At 42.5% G+C, this 19091-nt stretch overlaps 3 protein-coding genes and 1 long non-coding RNA gene across 5 annotated transcripts; all 4 read right to left on the reverse strand.

The window, feature by feature from the left end:
- Positions 1-813: 813 nt before the first annotated feature.
- On the reverse strand, positions 814-5715 carry LOC134184516 (BAI1-associated protein 3-like). Its single transcript, XM_062652227.1, has 4 exons — positions 5370-5715; positions 5205-5313; positions 1377-1506; positions 814-1314 (listed from the first exon to the last, which is right to left on the reverse strand). The coding sequence occupies exons 1-4, from the start codon at positions 5622-5624 to the stop codon at positions 996-998; spliced, it is 813 nt and encodes a 270-aa protein (XP_062508211.1). The 5' UTR covers positions 5625-5715; the 3' UTR covers positions 814-995.
- An 801-nt stretch (positions 5716-6516) lies between these two features.
- LOC134184847 (collagen alpha-1(X) chain-like) lies at positions 6517-8243 on the reverse strand. Of its 2 annotated transcripts, XM_062652609.1 has the most exons (10): positions 8147-8243; positions 8021-8089; positions 7900-7950; positions 7782-7835; positions 7659-7712; positions 7535-7597; positions 7418-7474; positions 7321-7350; positions 7164-7254; positions 6517-7053 (listed from the first exon to the last, which is right to left on the reverse strand). In XM_062652609.1, the coding sequence occupies exons 4-10, from the start codon at positions 7821-7823 to the stop codon at positions 6716-6718; spliced, it is 675 nt and encodes a 224-aa protein (XP_062508593.1). In that variant the 5' UTR covers positions 7824-7835; positions 7900-7950; positions 8021-8089; positions 8147-8243; the 3' UTR covers positions 6517-6715. The 2 variants fall into 2 exon arrangements, with proteins under 2 accessions (XP_062508593.1, XP_062508594.1); XM_062652610.1 differs by lacking the exons at positions 8021-8089; positions 8147-8243 and having other exon boundaries at positions 7900-8010.
- Positions 8244-8253: 10 nt separating this feature from the next.
- LOC134184848 (uncharacterized) lies at positions 8254-9764 on the reverse strand. Its single transcript, XR_009970694.1, has 3 exons — positions 9678-9764; positions 9573-9608; positions 8254-8307 (listed from the first exon to the last, which is right to left on the reverse strand). It is a non-coding gene; the product is annotated as an uncharacterized LOC134184848 (long non-coding RNA).
- A 4030-nt stretch (positions 9765-13794) lies between these two features.
- LOC134184595 (protein unc-13 homolog D-like) lies at positions 13795-19061 on the reverse strand. Its single transcript, XM_062652330.1, has 4 exons — positions 18714-19061; positions 18548-18659; positions 14394-14523; positions 13795-14325 (listed from the first exon to the last, which is right to left on the reverse strand). The coding sequence occupies exons 1-4, from the start codon at positions 18951-18953 to the stop codon at positions 14007-14009; spliced, it is 801 nt and encodes a 266-aa protein (XP_062508314.1). The 5' UTR covers positions 18954-19061; the 3' UTR covers positions 13795-14006.
- Positions 19062-19091: the final 30 nt, after the last annotated feature.

The following is a 19091-nucleotide window of genomic DNA, read 5'->3' on the forward strand; positions in this document are numbered from 1 at the left end:
CGAACAAGATTATTAAAATACTAGGATCCATGGCCCGTCCTTCGTACGGGCAAGATACTGTAGTGGAAAGATAGGTCTGTGGACACGTCACGTGCATTCTTTGTTACGAGATCCCGGATGTGCTGAATGAATTCGAATCTTGCTCTTCGCGCTTGTTTAATCTTGCTCTTCGCGCTTGTTTCGATAGAAATCGACACGCTCCCCGTGTAGCGCTTGCTGCAGAAAACGTGTAGGTTGGATTCGGTGCAAATGCAATCAGAATTTGGAGAGAAACGAAAGCGCTAGAAGAGTAAGTTTCGTCCGGCAAGAGATATTCGATTGCTCGAAGCTTTGCGAAGGACGACGATGCATACCGTTTACACAGGACTGGTGTGGGCGTGCGTTCGAATGAACTGGAATGTGTAGCGTTTGCGTCATCGAGAAATTTTACGCGGGGGTCGACCCCTCGAGAGGGGACCCGGTGCATAACTTTTTTAATATTTTTATGCAAACCTTCGCCTGTGCGTGCCGGTTTCGGTTGCGAACGGACAAAAGACGTGGCCGCCAAACGCGAACACACACAGACAGACAGACAATTTGAGCTTAGGTTATTCTAAATTTTGAATAAAATAATTTTATTAATTTTTAATAAGTAAAGACTATTATTTTAATCCAAGGGTTACTTAATTAATTAAACTGTTGAATTTAATTAATTATGTATTAATTAAATACTGTACATAACAACCACGCATGCGTACCAATGCCTTGAAGTCATCTGCTCCTACTGTACGTAAAATTCGCACTAATTTCACACCCGCACAGTTTTACGACAACTCACAATAAATACAACAGTTTTGAAACAGAACTATCACTACCAACATTTCTGCAACCCCACAACCTATCAGCAGACCACAGCAGTCAGTCAGTCACGTGACACAAAAATAACTGAAAGAAACCAGTCTGTTGTAAACTAAAGCGACTAACGCTGCTCCATGCATGCCAATTTGTCTAAAATTCTATTTCCTCTCACTCTTTGCCTCATCAAAAACTTGTACTCTCTCCTCGATAAATTTCACAGCATGTTTGTCTGATGTTCTCTTCTCCAGTTCGGCATAAGCATGACTCTTTATATCTGTGGGCAATAAGGGCAACAAGAGAGGCAAAACAACAACATCAAGACTGCCAACTTCACTCTCGTTGTCTACTTCTTTCGTTCCAGGAAGAAGGTGAACGGCCTCGCCCATCAGATCGTCACCAGATATCATGTCGTAGTCATAGGCTGTGAACAATATTGCAGCAGCTTTGTCGTGAGTTATCGCACTTGGCTTGCATCGACTACATCCCAAGAAACAGAAATAACTGTAACTGATACCAAGAGTAAAAGGATAGACACCCACAAGTGGAACATTTCCATATAGACTGGGTTCAGGTCTTTTTTCTTTGTTCCCGTTTGCTGAGTTTTGGCTGCCGAGTCTTCAAACACATCAAACGGGAAAGCCTGAATACTGATGTATGGATCTGATTTCCCTATATAAAGAAAACTGATGAGTAGTAGGCCACTGTAGTTGGAGTTAAGTAAGTCCCAAGTCCAAAAAGTCTTATGCGAACAAACAACGTAGCTACAGAGGGACCGGCAAGGAGCCGGGCTCCTACAAACTCTTAAGGCATGACCCATCTGACCAGCCCATAACTGCATGAACATAAAAACCGACTGAATAATGTGCATGTGACTCGAACTCATCAATATTGTCAATAGAGAGATGTGTCTTGTGAATGGTTAACTTTGATATAGCAATAGATATGATTGCTGCAGTAGACAAATGGCAAAGGATAAAACTAAATAGTCTTAGTTCTCTACAGTTCTAGCATATATATTCTAAGAAAGAAAATGTAGAAGTTATATACGCAATCAAAAGTTTACCACATGGCATATCTATTGGCTGCATTGACATTCTTCTCTGATAGACCGACTGCATTCTTGGATTGTGAGATTAGCCAAGACACCAGCACGGCACAGTACCTTTCATGTATGTAGCGCATGTGACTTGAGTGTAAGTCAAAATTATTATTAACTTTAATAATGTTAATATCATCTATAAATATTAATTTGGTTCCTCCAAAAATATGTTTGTCTGGCCACCTCGCTGAGTATGCCAGATTACATATGGAATATACACAAATATGTGCCAGTGTGGAAAATAGGACATATTCTTGGATGGTACATGAACTAATTAATTAATTAATTAGGTGCCTCCCTACTGCAGGCCATTTTGCATGTTTTTGATAACCAACTTCCAAGGGAGAAATGGACTTAAAGGCAGCTGAAGTTTTCTTTGGATAAAGCATGCTAGGAGCTAGGCACCTAAGTTCATGAATTTAACAGTTATACCATTGGAAAGGCCATCATGTGCACGTGCTAAAAGACGAGGTTTAGCTATCATATGCAGACCTGCCAACCTAGCAGTCTCAAAATGCGTGAGTTTACAGGAAAAATGTGGCAGAATGCGGGAGTTTAAATTTTTGGGACACGCCTACAATAGCATTAATATCAATAAATTTATGTCGTAATAAGTGTTAAATAATTTATAAATAATATCTAATCATCAAAATTTAAATATTTGCATGCCCGGTTGGAGTAGAAGCCATTAATTAATTTAATTATAGTGCAACAAATGTATAACCGATTGATTAATGTGCCTAATTAGCGACACAAAGCATCAACACCAATTACTAAACATAATAGTTAATAAACACAGAACTTGTACTGTACATACTACCGCCTGTTATAAAAATCTAAGAACAAAGTACATGCACTTTCTCGTGGCTAGTTGGGATGTTCTGGATTCTATTTTCTTGTGGCCTTCTTCGATCGCTTTTCCAGCAATACATATGGTAGCCAGCCCCTCCCCCATTTCCACTTCTGACTGACTCGTCCTTCTATGTCGGTATTTTGACCAAGTATGTTATGAAAGAGCCGGATGAAGAGAGGGGCTGGCACATAGAAATTAATATTGGGATATCAAGTATGTAGGTACACATGCATGTATTACAGCCTACCAAACAACCTGGGAAGTTAAGTTCGCGAGATGTCCCGGATAATCTAAACATCTGTAGAGCGTATCGATAGCTTGCATGACAACCTCGAAACATCCGCGCACAGTCTAGTTAGTCTTTGGCCTCAGCTCGTCTTACAAGGCAGTGGTGACAACTGATCTATTCACTGTTTTTTGCCTGCTTTCCAACCTTGGAGAGATCTAGATACGCTTGCAGGAAGCCAAGCAAAACGGTCAACTATGACGTTCGTCAGCCGGTAGCTTCAACTATTTGTATTTCACCCAACATATAGAGAGGAGCGAATCCAACCTATTTGGTTCTTGGATGTGCCTGCACTATTGCTTTCTTCAGAACTTCTTGTCAAGGTGGAATCTTCTCTTGTTTGGAGATGCAGGACGAAGTCAAAATGACGATGATTATGGTGGTTTCCGGTCATTTTGACTCGCGATGTAGTCGTACAAGGTGAGTGTTATTGGCATTTGTTGTAAAGCATGTGCAAGACTGTCGTTAGCACATACATTCTGATGAGAAATCGGTTGCGTTGGGGCTTGCTGAGTATGAGTTTTCGTGGGCTAATAATACGTACTGTGTTGTGAGCGGTCAAAGTAAGCGACATACTTTTGCTCCCTACATTTTGCCCAACTGACTTTCGTCTCTTTATCTGGATGAACGCAGAGTAGAAGAGTTGCTTCAGTCGCGCGTGCACTTCCCTAAGCCGTCAGGTCCTGACAGCACCATGCAAACTACAGCCGTATCACGGGTATTGAGCAGGACTCATGGCAGATGACACCCAGATTTGGACGTGACTTGTGGTGTCAGGGCGGTGCTGCTTCGCGCCATCTAGATATTGCATGTGTTTTCGCAAATTAGTGGACAACCGTTCGGACGATATGTGTAACATACGTGTAGAGGCTCTAACTTGAAGATGTTTAGCCGTGTAATGTGTACACTGCAGTAATACACATAATACACCTATGGTGACTTGAAAGCAGTACATACATGTACACTATTGTGGTATACACTGTGTAACACCATGGTAATTACGTAATTAAGTGTATTGCTACATTACTTGAAAATAGTAACTTAATATTAATTAACTAAAGTTGTGTAGGAAGATGGTTCAAAATGTCTGAAAAAATAATTTGGCTCATCCCTACTAGCAGTGTTCTAAGATCTCTCTGTGTATGTAGGTGAAGCCACAATGGTCAAGAAGTGCCTCTTCCTTGTTGTCACAGGGTGCTAACTGGCAGCTTTCCCTGCTCTCACACAGATCAATATCTCTCCTATGCTATGGTCATCTGCATGCTGTAATTACAACTGCGTATCATACTAGTTTGTTGAAATAGTGGTTTGTGCATACTGTAAATGTCTTAGAAATATTCAAGCACAGTAACTGATGTACGTAGCTAGTCTAGGCCGTACGTACGTACCATCGACATCCATGTTTGTGTGACTGGTTAAATTCCTCTAGCGCAGAACACTTGGTATCTCTGGAAGCAGTTGGTACGGCGCATTTGCACTTACACGTTGCAATACTTCTGTGAGGAAGTCTTGTATGTGTCTCCTTCTTGAGTTTGCGGCATAAGAGGCAGTCACAACAACTGGGGCACTGGGGCCCATGTGCCGGTCAGATACTGAGGGCTTCTGTTCGACTGGAGCTACAATGTAGGGCAAAGCTCTGCCATGATAGGAATATGTGTGCGTGGTCGAACTCGAGAGATCTAGCTCTGTTATACGGGTCGCACTGTACGAGTATACAAGACCTGTTCAAACATAAATATTATGGTTGTTTGGTAGACTGATTAGGGTACAGTTACACAGAACAGGCACGCCCATCATTTTGGTCACACCCACCAATGGTCAGATTTGATGCCAAATGTGGGTACACGCAGGAGAAGGGTTCGAAATGCGGGAATCTCCCGCTCAATGCAGGAGAGTTGGCAGCTCTGCATGATATGTGTACCGGTCGATGGATGTTTTGTCCAAACACGTCCCAACACTGTTGCAGTATTGGGTTAGACAAACAACACATTTGGTGGGACATTGTCCTACGTCCTACATGTCTACCGTTATTTTCCACACTGCAGGCTCTCTAGCCCCAAAGGTTTAGTCTCATTCTGACCTACTTCTCGTCACGGAGCACAGAAGCAGCCCATCATACGATCACTCACCAGTAGGATCGAGAACAGGTAAGTTGTGACCTTGTAGCACCTTCACGCAAATGTGTCCTTTCCTCACGTTGTATCCAAGCTGTAGGCTCAGTGAGCCGCGTTCGGGTTTCTACCAAGACACACTGCCCATGTAGGCATGCATACAAATAGTATCGAGTGGCTTACCTTCTGTGCTTGAGCCGCCGCCACGTCCTGCCAGTACAGACTGATGAGGTCACGTGTTTCCATTCGACTGGGTGGCAGACTCCTGAAGTCTTTTAGCGGTTTGGGATTTGGAACGAGCGGAGCGTCATGTTCTTCAACAGACTCTTCGGGTATCTGGGGTTGATGTGCAAGAGGCTGAATGTCGTGCTCCTTGTCGTAATCGTCGGCAAGGCTTGCAATTCTATGAATTCCGCGTTTCTTAGCTGCCTCTGCCATGCTGCTCGTAGCCAATACCTTGTACAGGTCATATGCTAAGCATCGGAATTACTGTGTGCACATGCAAGTTCCGGCATGTGACGTCGCCTTGTGATCTTGTTAAAGTGTCACTTCCGCGAGGATGCGCCAGCCAGTGGTGATTGTAAGTGCGAGGTTACTCTGTATGTATCCAGCTGGATCTAGAGCCGTAGAGAACATGTAAAGTCACAATGACTATGGAATCAATGTAAAAAGTTTGATGGTTCTACCAGTAGATGATTTCTCAAATTACAATTAAAGTTGTACCAAAAAATTAATAGAGAAGCACTACAGTGCTACACCATCGACCGGTGTATGTAATCCTATCTCATCACGTGATAATTTTTGCATACTCCAACGCAGGCGTGTAAACAAAGGGTGCAAAGCAACTCGTCTCCAGACTTGCGTACTTACAGGTCAGTCGCTTCGTCCGACAAACAGACGCGCTGTCATGGACAACGCACGTTCCCCTTCGCAAATTCCCGTGGAGCGCCAAATTTCTAAGAAGACGGCACTCTAGTGATTGTGATTGTAGGCTGCAACAACACCGCTCATGATCACCCACGCACACCGAAAATTCAAGCTGTCAGACTGCAGAACCACTAGGCAGAAACACCGTGGAACAAGCAAAATGTTACAAGTCAGGTTTCATGCAGATACACGTGTACCGCATGGTGCCTGAATCATACTAGCAACTTTGCTCTAGACGCCTGCAGCTGGTTGTTGGTGGGAAAACATGCACGTGCAAATGAAGATTAGGCGTTGTTTCTAAGTGCTAAACCCTTACGTAAAGCAATTTAAAGGAATAAACACCATACAGGATGGACGACCTGAGCAGCTAGCCTAAACAAGAGATGATGACATCACGTTCGTCTTTTGGTCGATAATGACACTGTGTCGTCGAATAGCTTCATTTGCACCAGACACTATACTGTACCTTTGCCCGGATATCCGGGCCATACTACAGTCAGTCCACAACTACAATTACTAACATGATCACATGGAGAGTCATTTGACACTCGCGCTTATCACTTAGTCAATTGACATCTTCATTGTCAACAACATGTTTCCAGCTAGTCGATCTTATAAATACCAAAATCCGAACGAGTAGAGCCCATGTGGTGTCGATGTCCTCCACCATGTATGTCAACACTGTCACCTTTTTTCAGCTGCTGAAGTAGACCAGCATGCTTGGTTTTATCTCCATTACCAGCATAATGGTAACTTGAGATGTACAAAACAGGATTGCTGTTTACTCTGATGTAAGGTCGAATAGTGTTGGAGCCTCGTAACCACAGATGTGTATAAATATAGTAAACACCATCAGATGGAATTGTAAGAGCTCCATTGCTGTATGTGATGCCACCCAGTAAAAATGATGGACTGCTTGTTTGCCAGTAGGTTATCACACCTCAATACAACAACATGTAGTACAACAATATACACAACATAATAAACAACACACAACAACACACAACAACAAACAACAACACACAACAATAAACAACAACACACACTCACCTGATATAGTATAATAACTGCCTGATGATCCTATAAGATGTGCTGCAACAGTCACTCTACCCTCATTCATTCTACTCTCATTCTTTGTCCACTACAACAACCATCAACAATCAGTCCCACACAACACTACTCACTGCACTGCTCTTTGCTTGTCTACCTCTTCTTTCCAATCCTCCAGTTCTTTCATCTACCAAACGAGCACATGCTCTACATGCACTACAAACACCATCTCACCATACAATAACCATCCTTACCCTCTCTGCCAGTCCCTTGACTGGAGAAAAATAGACTTTCAACATATCTTCGCTCATCTAACACACACTCAAATACAAACACTACACCAACAATCACAACATGCAAATTTCATTCACCTCTGGACCGGGACGACCTTGTGGTCCGGCTTCTCCTTTTGCTCCGGGTAATCCACGATCACCCTAATATGGTAGCAAAGTCATATCAAATCTTACATCTTACCCACACCAATCAATATCTGACCTTCACTCCTAATGGTCCACGTGATCCGACGGCTCCGATGGGACCTGCAGCACCCTGTACAAGCAGCACATACAGTCCATCAACAAGATATACTTTAATTAACTTGACTGATCGTTACAATACCGGAATGCCATCTAATCCAGTCAATCCTCTTGGACCCAACATTCCTCGTTCTCCCTTACAAAAGTAACAACACAAATCATTTAAATTCATTAAATTCCTATTGGAGATTGGATGGCACCTTCTCTCCGTGTCCAGTCACTCCTGGAGGACCTCTGGGTCCTGGTGGACCCTACATTCACATCAGTAAAATTACAACATTACTAATACAAAGTCTGTTAATACAATGCATTGTTTCATACCACCACACTCTTCCCTGGAGGGCCTTGAGGTCCGAGCAGACCTGCTGGACCAATCACACCTTGCACTCCCTTCAAACGTTATCTAATCAATGGTTGAACATAACATAAATCTCAATCACTATTTACTTGTTTGCCTGGTGGACCGACTGCACCTTCAGCTCCTGCCTCACCTTAAACACGAAACACAAACAATTAGTAACGAACAAGATGTTCTTATAGATAAAATCATTTATCTTCAAGCCGGTGCCGCCTGCAATTCCCGGTGCTCCTTCCTTTCCTACTGGTCCCTACATCACACAATTCATCCAATAATTCAGTTATTATTAACTACAAATATGGACTGTTAACAAGAAGTTTATAATGTAACTACAAATGTATAACATTTAACAGACATTAGTGTACACTTCTCAAACACCGATGTTTAATAAACTCTAATCTGTATTTCTATCTGTTAAAGAACAGTTTGCTTAAAGTTGTGCTTATTAACTAGCTAATAATGATTTGTCTTGGTCGTGGTGGTGGTGGTGGTGGTGATGGTGGTGGTGGTGGTGGTGGTGGTGGTGGTGGTGGTGGTGTGTGTGTGTGTGTGTGTGTGTGTGTGTGTGTGTGTGTGTGTGTGTGTGTGTGTGTGTGTGTGTGTGTGTGTGTGTGTGATAGTAATCTCTACACACAATAGTACTGCCTGCCTGTTTGTTTGTCTTCCTATCTGTCTGTCTGGTACTGTGCGAGTCTGTGTGTACAAATTTCATAAATAGTTCATCAGAAAAACCGTAAGTGTTACCATTCATCCACAAAGCACATCAATTCTTTTTTAATTGGGTGTGTCTTTACTTAATTGGGTGTGTCTTATTCACTGCAAAATTGTACTATTGGCATTTGCTAGATAAACTCCAAGTGAGTAATTACTGTGACAGCTTTGCATCTACTGCAGAAACGTTAACCATTCCTTCCCATCATTATCAAGAGTACGATTGATCAGATAACGTTTTTGCAAGCAGACATACAACATACCAAATTCCGTGCATTGTTTTGTAAACACTAACACATTTACCAATATGTTAATTAATACTGCATGTGTTAGGAACAATCATATCAGTTGTAGTTAGAAATACATACTATACATTGAAAGTAATCTTGGAAACAGTATGCATATGTATAACAAGAATAGAATAGTTCATCATCTCAACTGCTGACATGTTTTAATGGTGAGAATCTCTCACTCGTGGCTATTGTCTACTGTGATGAGAGTCATCACTTTCATTGCAAACACAAACGCTTTAGCAACAACCAAGAGAAAATAGTTGCAACAAACTCAAACTATAGTATGCAAGCACGTTTGAGTGTTACTGTCCAAGTCATTACTTGGTCTGTCATATGTCCAACTCACTGACAAATGTTACAATCCCCATTCGATTCTCTCCTGTAGTCTCATCTAACCATGTCATCTCACCAAATCTACAATCGCCCACTACTCACACATATTTTCTATCATCATGACCAGTGTACCTCACTAGTAATCTTCACATCACTAAATTCTACATCCATCACTCACCTGTCTTCCTGGAGGACCCGGCACTCCGGGGACACCCTAGAAAACATTACAAATGCTCACTCAATATAACTTGATCATTATGACAAGAAATCGAGCACACACTACCGGTTCTCCCTTCTTTGCAATGCAGTCCACATCAACAGACTGCGACATCGACAGTTGCACATGCAATGCCAAGACAACTAACACTGCCAGCTGCAACATCAGCAAACAATGAGCAAATGACACAAGTTGAACGTAACACAACAAGATGTACTTGCTTGTACACTCATATCAGCAGTGTTGCCACCTATTGTCTGCTTGTTGTCATGTCCGTTCATTTACACACTATCAATAGAATGATTAATCAGAGGACGGTCGAGGTAAGTGTAATTGATGTATAATTGTGTTTCCAGAAACAAACACAACAGACTCCACATGCTATTGCCATCCCTCTATGTCATCAATCACCAGCAATGATGTATATAAAGTGTTAATGGCTTCACGAGACTAACTAAATTAGAAGCTTCCAAACATCCACAATGAATGATTCTGATTAATGTTGCTTTAATGCCATACTTTTATTCAAACTGTTCCTTCATCCAACTTCACAAATTTCTATCAAATTCAAAGCAAGCTGTGAGTTCAATATTCAGTCAATGGCATTAATTCGATTTGTCATTCGACCAGAAATTGTTCTGTGTAAAGTAGGTGTGGCTTATTGTCTTGCCAGTTGCCATCCATAAAGGTAAATCATAAACATTAGCAACAAAACATTTGTATAAACATAGAAATGTTGTAAGTGATGCCAAACACAAACACAAACATTGCCTTTGAAATCATGACTTCAATAAGATTTGTCAAACATAATGAAGTTTATTGAGCTATCATTGTCCCACATGTGACACCACCCTACTCTGCAACATCACCTTCAATTTCAGATAGAGGCCAATGAATGTTTGGCTGTTTACCAAAGAACATGTACAACTTGCTCCTGGGTAACAATTAATTGACTAGGTAGATAATGATGGTATCATGTTTAAGGTGTTGGAGACACAATGTCCCTCTCAGAGATCAACCCTTAGATGTGTGATGTTAGGTGAAGGAGAAGTCAAACCAGAAGTAGACAAAACAAGAGGAACAGATGGTATGAATGGTATAGTAGCAAGATAAATAACAGAAATGGACACAGGTGAAGGTTAGTGTTTAAGGTGTTGGGGACACTACTGTAGGTGTAAACGCCATCATGTGAGAGCTAGACCATCCCAATAGCACGAGTAGGTAGTTTGCATCCCTGTCTGTCTCGTCTGACTCACGCTGCTTTACTCACGCTGCATTACACACAACACCACTTGCTAAAATTTTAGATATGGGTCAGTGATAATGAACCCCTACGAATTCATAGGTTGGAAACTGGCTGCCCTGTATCATTCACCCATAATTATGTCCGTATTGTACGGGGCAACACAGCAAACAGTCTATCTTGCAAGGGTCTGCATGTGAAAAGTGTCTGTCAAGCCGAACCAAACAAAACTGCATGCTACACACTTCATATCAATCTACTACAACCTGTTTACACAAGATGCTTGCCTTCTGGTCAACAACCATGGCTAATGCTTGCTCTCTGTACTTCTCTCTCTAGACTTCTTACAATTTTGATATTTTGTACAGGGAAATGAAACGTGCGCATGTTCGATTGCTAAAAAGTCTATAATTAGGCGTCTCTTTGTTGTATGGCAGTAAAGATGCAAAGTTAAAATACGGAGTACTTGGTAAACGCTGACTCATTGGCAATGTATGTAAATAGTTGAGTTCAAGATAAATTGAGCAAGTAGGTGTTGTACTCAAAAGATGAGCTTGAGACAAAGAGATGAACATTTATTGCTACTACACTGAAATGGAACTAAACAGAAACGAAACTACAAACACAAATTAGTGTTGAATGGTCGGTCGGTCACACTACAGTCCAACATGAATAGAGAAGCACTACAGTGCTAAACCTGCATGTAATCATATCTGGTCACGTGCACACCACATGCTAAGACATATAAGGCAGCTGAGGATCAGGAGGCACAAACGCCAATAAACTAACACCATTGAAAATCCCCTCGTGCTGGTTTCGCCTACTATATTTACACAGCTATCACCGTCTAACCACAATCATTTAGGCCCACAGCTAGACAGGTTGTCGTAGTGAGCCACTATGGGCAGTTCAAGGCGTGACATAGGTGACCCCAGAGCTGCCAGAGCCAAAAAAAACTCAATGTGGAAAAACAGGCACGTGCAAATGTAATTTAGGCGTCTCTGTTCGCTCTCACTTTGGATACTGTAACAATAATTAGCCACGCATACCAAAAATTCAAGCTGTCAGACTGCAGAACCACTATCTATGCAGAAATACATGGAACAAGCCAAATGTTACAAGTCAGATAGCCTCGACGCAAGGCCATCGCCTTACGTGGTAACACACGCAATCATACATATTTGTATATAGGTAGGGTTCACTATAAATATATAGACGTCTGGTTGTTGGTGGGAAAACATGCACGTTACAAATCTGGCATATGCAACAGAGCTGGCATATGCACCAGAGCTGGCACACACGCCAGAGCTGGCCAGAGCCGTTTAGAGTCTCACATGGCCAGACCTTTGGTGTACACAGGCTGTCAGTAGTCAATGCTCCCCTTTACAGCATGAAAACTTACGTACACTCTAGCAGCTAGACTAGACACGAAACTACATGCATTAATTAAGTTCAACCACTTCAGAGTAAAAGAAGTGTCAGCAAATGCGTGAAGGTCTGAAACTATTAATGGTATCCACACATTTGCCACTGCAGTTTTCTATAACAAGTAGCAAGTAAGCATTGTGTGTCTTCAATTTCTAGATTTACTGAGATTTTGTGATCACCACAAATTCTAGCCTTTCTATCATCAACAACAGAGTCGGAGATCCAGAACGCTTCCGGTTCCCCAGCATCCCTAGCATTAACACCCGCACTGCAAAGGAAGAGTGGAATATAACTGTTAGTCATTGGTCAATGACCGACCAACTGGTGTTCATGACTGACCACAATATTACTTTGATTGGACATACCTACATGACTGAAGGCGTAATAGTTATACTGCATAGTAGAAAATCAATGAATGACCCAAAAGTCTAGACACCTGACGAAAGCAGCAGGCAAGATCTAGAGTTGATGATCTCCAGATGCATGAAAATGACATTATAATAGAGCAATATCATATTTATTGCCCCAAGCACCATTTATTGCACGAGCTGCAGTCAAATAGAATAAACTATGGGAAGGCCACGTGCCCTAACAAAGTTGTTTGTGTTGAACAACGTGCTCTAGATTATCTTGTTCATCTTTTTGTCATTACTTTCACACAAGTAGTTACCTTTTAGAGCCACAAAGCAGACATTAGCATCAATCAGTAGCACCATTACCACTATCGTTGATTGCAATGAATTGTAAGTTACCCACCACAACAACCACCCATCATTATCATCAATTTCAATGCAACAGAACAAGAGCAAATAAGTCAAATTTTATGTTTTGACCAGAGTCCCGAAGCCAAGGCAACTGTGGACTCCAACGAAGGACACTAACTGAAAGGGGGATTGTAGTACTCTCAAACCTCCCTAATCCGGACAGTATGGAACCAGCCGCTGTCCGGATTCTAGAAATGTCCGGAAGATAGAAACAGCTAACGTGCGTTATATCCCTGGAATTCCACATCACTTTAGTGTAAGGTTTGGTGAACGTCATACCAGGTCTGCATACAGTATGCGTGTACAGTACACACTTGTACTACACTGTAATGTACATGTGCACTTTGTACTACAGTTACATATGCGTTCTCCTATGCACTGGCAAGACAGGCTTGAGAATTAGCCTTGGTAGCTTCGTCCCCAGATTCTCTCCCGCTAGTCTTTTGGACATTTGACGAGTCTGGGGATGAGGCTAAGCCTCAGCCTCCCAGACCCATGTAGCGCCGATTCAAAATCGTCCTGGATTTTGAATTGGCGCTACACGGGTCTGAATTTTGAATCGGTGCTACACGGGTCAGGGAGGCTGAGGGTACTTGACAAGTGAGTGTATGTACGTGAAGTTTCTTGACAATATGCTTACCCTCGGAGTTCCAAGACCTGATATGCGCTAGAAAAAGTGTCCGGTCTAGGGAGGAATCCAGATTAGAGAGGTTTGAGTTTCATTGTAATACGTGTATTGAAGCCTAGTGTGCTTTATTTATTGTTCATATGTTTAATGATTATATGATTGTTGAGTTATAATATGCTTCTAGAACACTACAACATTACTAGCACAAAATATATAAAATGTGATGTAAATTAAAAACATGCAATTTCAACATCCATAATCAAGAAAATGCACTAAAATGCACTTTTTCGTGCTCACGTAACTCACTTACTACACAGTGGTCTTCTCTAGTTCTACGATCTCTCGTTCTCCGCCATCTTAAAAGCTTTCTTTCTGCTTTCAATAAATTCCAATGCTTTTTCGTCCGATATCGTTCTCCTCTCCAACTCAGCGTATGCACAACTGCTACACGAAGGTTGTGAGGGCAACAAGAGAGGCAAAGTGATGACATCACAACAGTCGACTTCACTCTCGTTTTTCACTTCATTCGTTCCAGGTAGAAGATGGACGGCCTCGCCGATCATATCGTCACGCGCCAAGAAGTCGTAGTCGTAACATGTGAATAATATTGCACCACCTTTGTCGTGAGTTATCGCGCTAGGTCTGCATCGACTACATTCCAAGAAACAAACGTAATTGATAATGCAGAGAGAAGAAAAAAAGAGAGTCTGAAAACCTACATGCGAAACATTTCCATGAAGACCGGTCGCAGATCTCGTCTCTTTGTTGCTGTCGTCCGGATTTTAGCTGCTGAGCCTTCAAACACATCGAATGGGAAAGCCTGGACTGTGACATACGGATCCGACTTTCCTGCATAAGAACAATGGTGAGTAGTGAGCAACTAGTTGAGTGAACAACTTGCAGTGCTGTCAACCTAATAGTATTATTATTATGTAACCAAACACTGCTTCAAAGATCCAGGATTTTGAATGGATGGCCCAACCACGCCCACATCAAAACCACACACACCCAGTTTGGTCAACCTAAACCAGGATGTAGAACAGCCCAATCAATGATCATCATGTCAGAAACACTGGATCCTTTAAACTTTTAGTTTCTTAGACATACAGCATGCCGGCTCGTACTTCGGACTTCTCTCAGCTGGAGTCTTATGCCATACGTGCAGATTCCATCAGACTACGACAATAATATTCTTGATATCAAATCGGTCATCAGCCTTGCATATCCGATCACCATTTGCACCACTGCAAGTAACGGCACAATGTCTTACACTCTGGCAAGTTAACAGCAAATGGCAACGGGGGGAGAGAGGAGGGTCGGGCCCATTGTGCCCTCTCCCTGAATCCGCCACTGAGTCATAATCAAGAATTACAATGTCAATCAACAGCCAGACTGATCTAGTTGAGCACAACATAATGAAGCGTGTTCAACCAGATCAGTCTGGTTCGTAAGGTCTCTCGTAAGCACCGGAGGCAAACCCTGCCTCAAAGGTGTTTAGACCATTATGGCTGTCTAAAGAGGAGACACGACTTGACATAGGATCCGACTGGATCCAAGAAGAACTGTTTTCTGTAAGTGCTGCAGGTTGTGATGACCTGGAACACTGTTCAGTGACTATGCAATATAGCAAACCCTTGATTATCCGACCCACTTTAAGTGAAAAGAACAAATAATCGAAGTGTCGGAGTTTCAACTGTACCTCAGAGTTCCAGCCCACTTTTGAGTCCCACTATGTACGTACCTAGTCTGAACTCTGAAACATGTATAATACGCTGTGACAAAATGATTATATAAAAACGTAATACGTGTACTATAATATGCAAAATCCAATCACCAAACTAAGCCTCCGTATCTTTCGCACGTTGTCACTGCACTCGCACAAACAGACTTGTGACATCATTTCTGCTTTGCAAACACGGTCGGATAATCAAGGGGTTGGATAAGCATAAGCAAGGGTCTACTGTACCTGCATACACTGTGCCCAATGCTCTCAACACAACTGGAACAACCAGTGTCCGACACTGCCACATGTGGCTTACATCCGCCCGCATTATTGTTATTATCAAAGCATTCTGCAAGTAAAGTCTACACATTTAATGCTGACTAGTAAATATTTCTATTTCTAGACTTGTTTGTGAAACGTTGTGACAGAGAAAAATTTACTAAAATTCAAGTTTCAATGTTTGATTACAAATGATCGTGAACAGTGGCAAGATACAAATGGTTCTGTGAAACCACACAACTAAGGCGAATACGATTTGCAGTTCTAGAACTGAAACTAAGAGTGTGTCGCAACAGTTGGAACTGACAGAACCAGAACTAACAAAGAAATCTGCTTTGTAAACCGAAACTACCAACCACAGCAATGTCAGAGCGACTTCAGCTAACAGTGCCTCTTGTTGACCTTGGGATGGATGCCATTCTTCCTCAAACAGAGCAATAGAGTGCACGAAACTATCAGTATTGTTGTATGCAAAATAATGCACCATCGTGTGCTTCTGGGACTTTGCAGGGAAAAGGTGTGTCAGTTCTAGCAGTTCCAGCTTCTTGGTGGGAACTTCTGAACCAGTTTAAACAGTTCAGAACTAAATCAGATGCAAATTCCAGCAGTTTCGGAACTGCAATTCAAACGCGTCAAAAGAATCCAATTTAGAGGTGCAGGGTCACGGTCAGACATGCACACTGCATCATTTTGAAAAGTGTTCACATTTTCAAACACTCAGTAACCACGAGGACTTAAGACACTCCAATTTGCACTAAAGCATACCTGACTGAAGTCTCTCTACAGCCTAACTTGGAACGATCACGATGTTGCACTATGAACTTGTGTTAAACCATGTCCGATAACTAAATTTTATGCTTTTTAGATGTAGTTCTTGGAATACCTCATCTAAAATCTCAAGCAAAGGTTGCTACACTGCAGTTTTGGCGAAATTCGACAAGCACCCTCGTACTTCAAACCAGATAGGGGATCTTTATGCTCTACATGTGAGCAGGAAAGCACACGTCACGTTTCCGTATACAGCATATGTTCCATCTGCTACAGTCACGTCTTCCTCAGAGTAACCAAGCGCACTCAATTCACAGTGAGCGCCAAGCATTTAAAGCTTACACTGATGTCGTGCCTGTCAATCGACATCTACCGGGGTTTTCCGAAACAGCGCCCAGCCGAAAAACCGCCCAGTGGGCGATCTTTTGGAAACGGTTCTCATTTACAGCCCATGGGCCGCTATTGAGAATCAAGATTGTGTTATGTGAAGTCGGAAGTTACTACGTATTCCGAGGCCGCGGTACTAACGTGCGTTACTTACCGTCGGGCAATACTAATACGGTACCACCGTAGGGTAACCCTAGTACCACCGTATGGCGACCAGACAGCGGTCTTACACCGTGGAACAGAAGTTGAGCTTTGTCAGAATGCTGAAAGAAGAGTTTGGAAACAATGTAAGTCTTGCGTCACGTGAGCTGGGTATTGACCGGAAGAGGATACGAGAGTGGAGAGACAAAGAAGGAACCTATCTAGAAACGCCTGACAAGAAGCGTAAGAGGGCAATTGGGTCTGGTCGTACTCCCAAGTTTCCACACATTGAACAACAGCTGTTCACGTGGTTTCAGAGTCAGCGCGAAAAGCGCCTTTCTGTCAACTACTTCCGCGTACGAGAAGAGGCCAACAGAATTCGAGAGGAGATGGGAATAGAAAAGGAAGAATTCCTATGCAGCAATTCCTATTAAGCGCCCGGGCGGCTATTGAGAGCGGACATTTGCCCAAGAAATTCTCATTTTCCGTGTTACGGCCCTGGGCGCTGTTTCGGAAAACCCCGGTAATAGCCAGTTTTGAAGTAGTTTCGTCTATTGACCTTTGCGCATGTGCAACCTATGAACAGCATTTGAAGAGCTTACTGACAATCAAAACTGATTTTCTTGCCAGGACACTTGAGTATATGTTACGTGCAATAGCTACGAAGCTACCTCACTTGAGATCAGCTCAAGTGCTCGTGTCTGACGATAACCCTGCACCTTTAAGTCCTCACATCACAGGTTTATGATAGAATAATAGTATGCAAATGTTCTTCCAGTTACTTCCTTACACAGATGTTTATTTGGCCCATATGAAAATGGTTGCCATTTGGTCATTTCATGAACCGACAGAACTCCCTCTACAATCCCCAATCAGCCCCTGTCAATGTCGCAGTTAGTTTTAAACAATCAAGCATATTAATTAAGTCTCTGCAGTGCAGATTTATGAAATTAGTAAACCTTCTGCAATTGAATCTGCTAAAGAGAGCGGCAAATATTGAGTAGTTGATCTTGACTGTCAGAGCTGTAGGCACTTGCCAGTGGCCGCTCAACTCACACATCTACTACCAACTTCAAACCCAAATAGTAGACTATAGTCAGTGCCATTTCACTTGTTTTGCTTCAAATAGCTGCAAACGTGACACATTAGATGATTTGTGGTTAATTAACTGATGCTCACATTGAGTTGCTTGTTTACAAGCAAGTACTTTAAATATCTAATAATATGCTCTCAATTGCTTTCAAAATGACAAACAACTTCCTTGTACAGTAACAAGAAACCATGAGGACAGCCAACTGATGAAACCCATGAACAGGCCCTATTACTACCCTCCTACAAAGTGACATTATTGTGCTTTCATTGTCTGGTCATGCTTTTCGATACAGCACACCAGAAGTGCAGACACCTGTGTGGGAGGGGTTAGCCAGAAGGTCAAATACGAATGGCACTTCTAGCTATTTGCTTTAGCTATCCTTTGAGCTAAAATTTAGTAAATGTTAGTCTCTGAAATCTACCTTCTCGGTATCTCACAACACACAGAAGAGTGCGCGCGCAACACAAAACACAATCACTCACCGGAGAGATCATCAAGTGCCGGCAGATTTTGACCTTCCAGTACCTTCACGCAGATGTGTCCTTTCGCCGCGTTGTATCCAAGCTGTACGGTCAGTGAGCCGCGTTCAGGTTCCTGCCAAGACACACGCGTATATGTAAGACAAACATATGAGCAACGACAACTTACCTTCAGCGATTGAGCGGCCGCCACGTCCTGCCAGTAGAGACTGATGAGGTCACGTGTTTCCATTTGACCGGGTGGCAAACTTCTGAAGTCTCTAAGCGGTTTGGGTTTTAGAACAAGCGGACAGTCAGGTTGTTCAAACGATTCTTCGCGTAAGTTGGAAAGAGGTTCAAGCGACAAAGTGGGGTTCTCCTTCTGGTGGATATCTGCAAGGCTTGCAATTCTTCTTCGAGGCGCTGCCATGCTGCGCTCGTGTACCCGATGACGGCAGAGCACTAGATAGAGAGAGCTTATTTTATAGCCCTCGAAAAGCTGGATGATGGGTTGTTACATTTCCGGCATCTGGTCGCAATGACGTCATGTTTAAAGCATCCCGAATGT

This window comes from Corticium candelabrum, chromosome 9 (assembly GCF_963422355.1).
Source record: "Corticium candelabrum chromosome 9, ooCorCand1.1, whole genome shotgun sequence".
NCBI lineage: Eukaryota > Metazoa > Porifera > Homoscleromorpha > Homosclerophorida > Plakinidae > Corticium > Corticium candelabrum.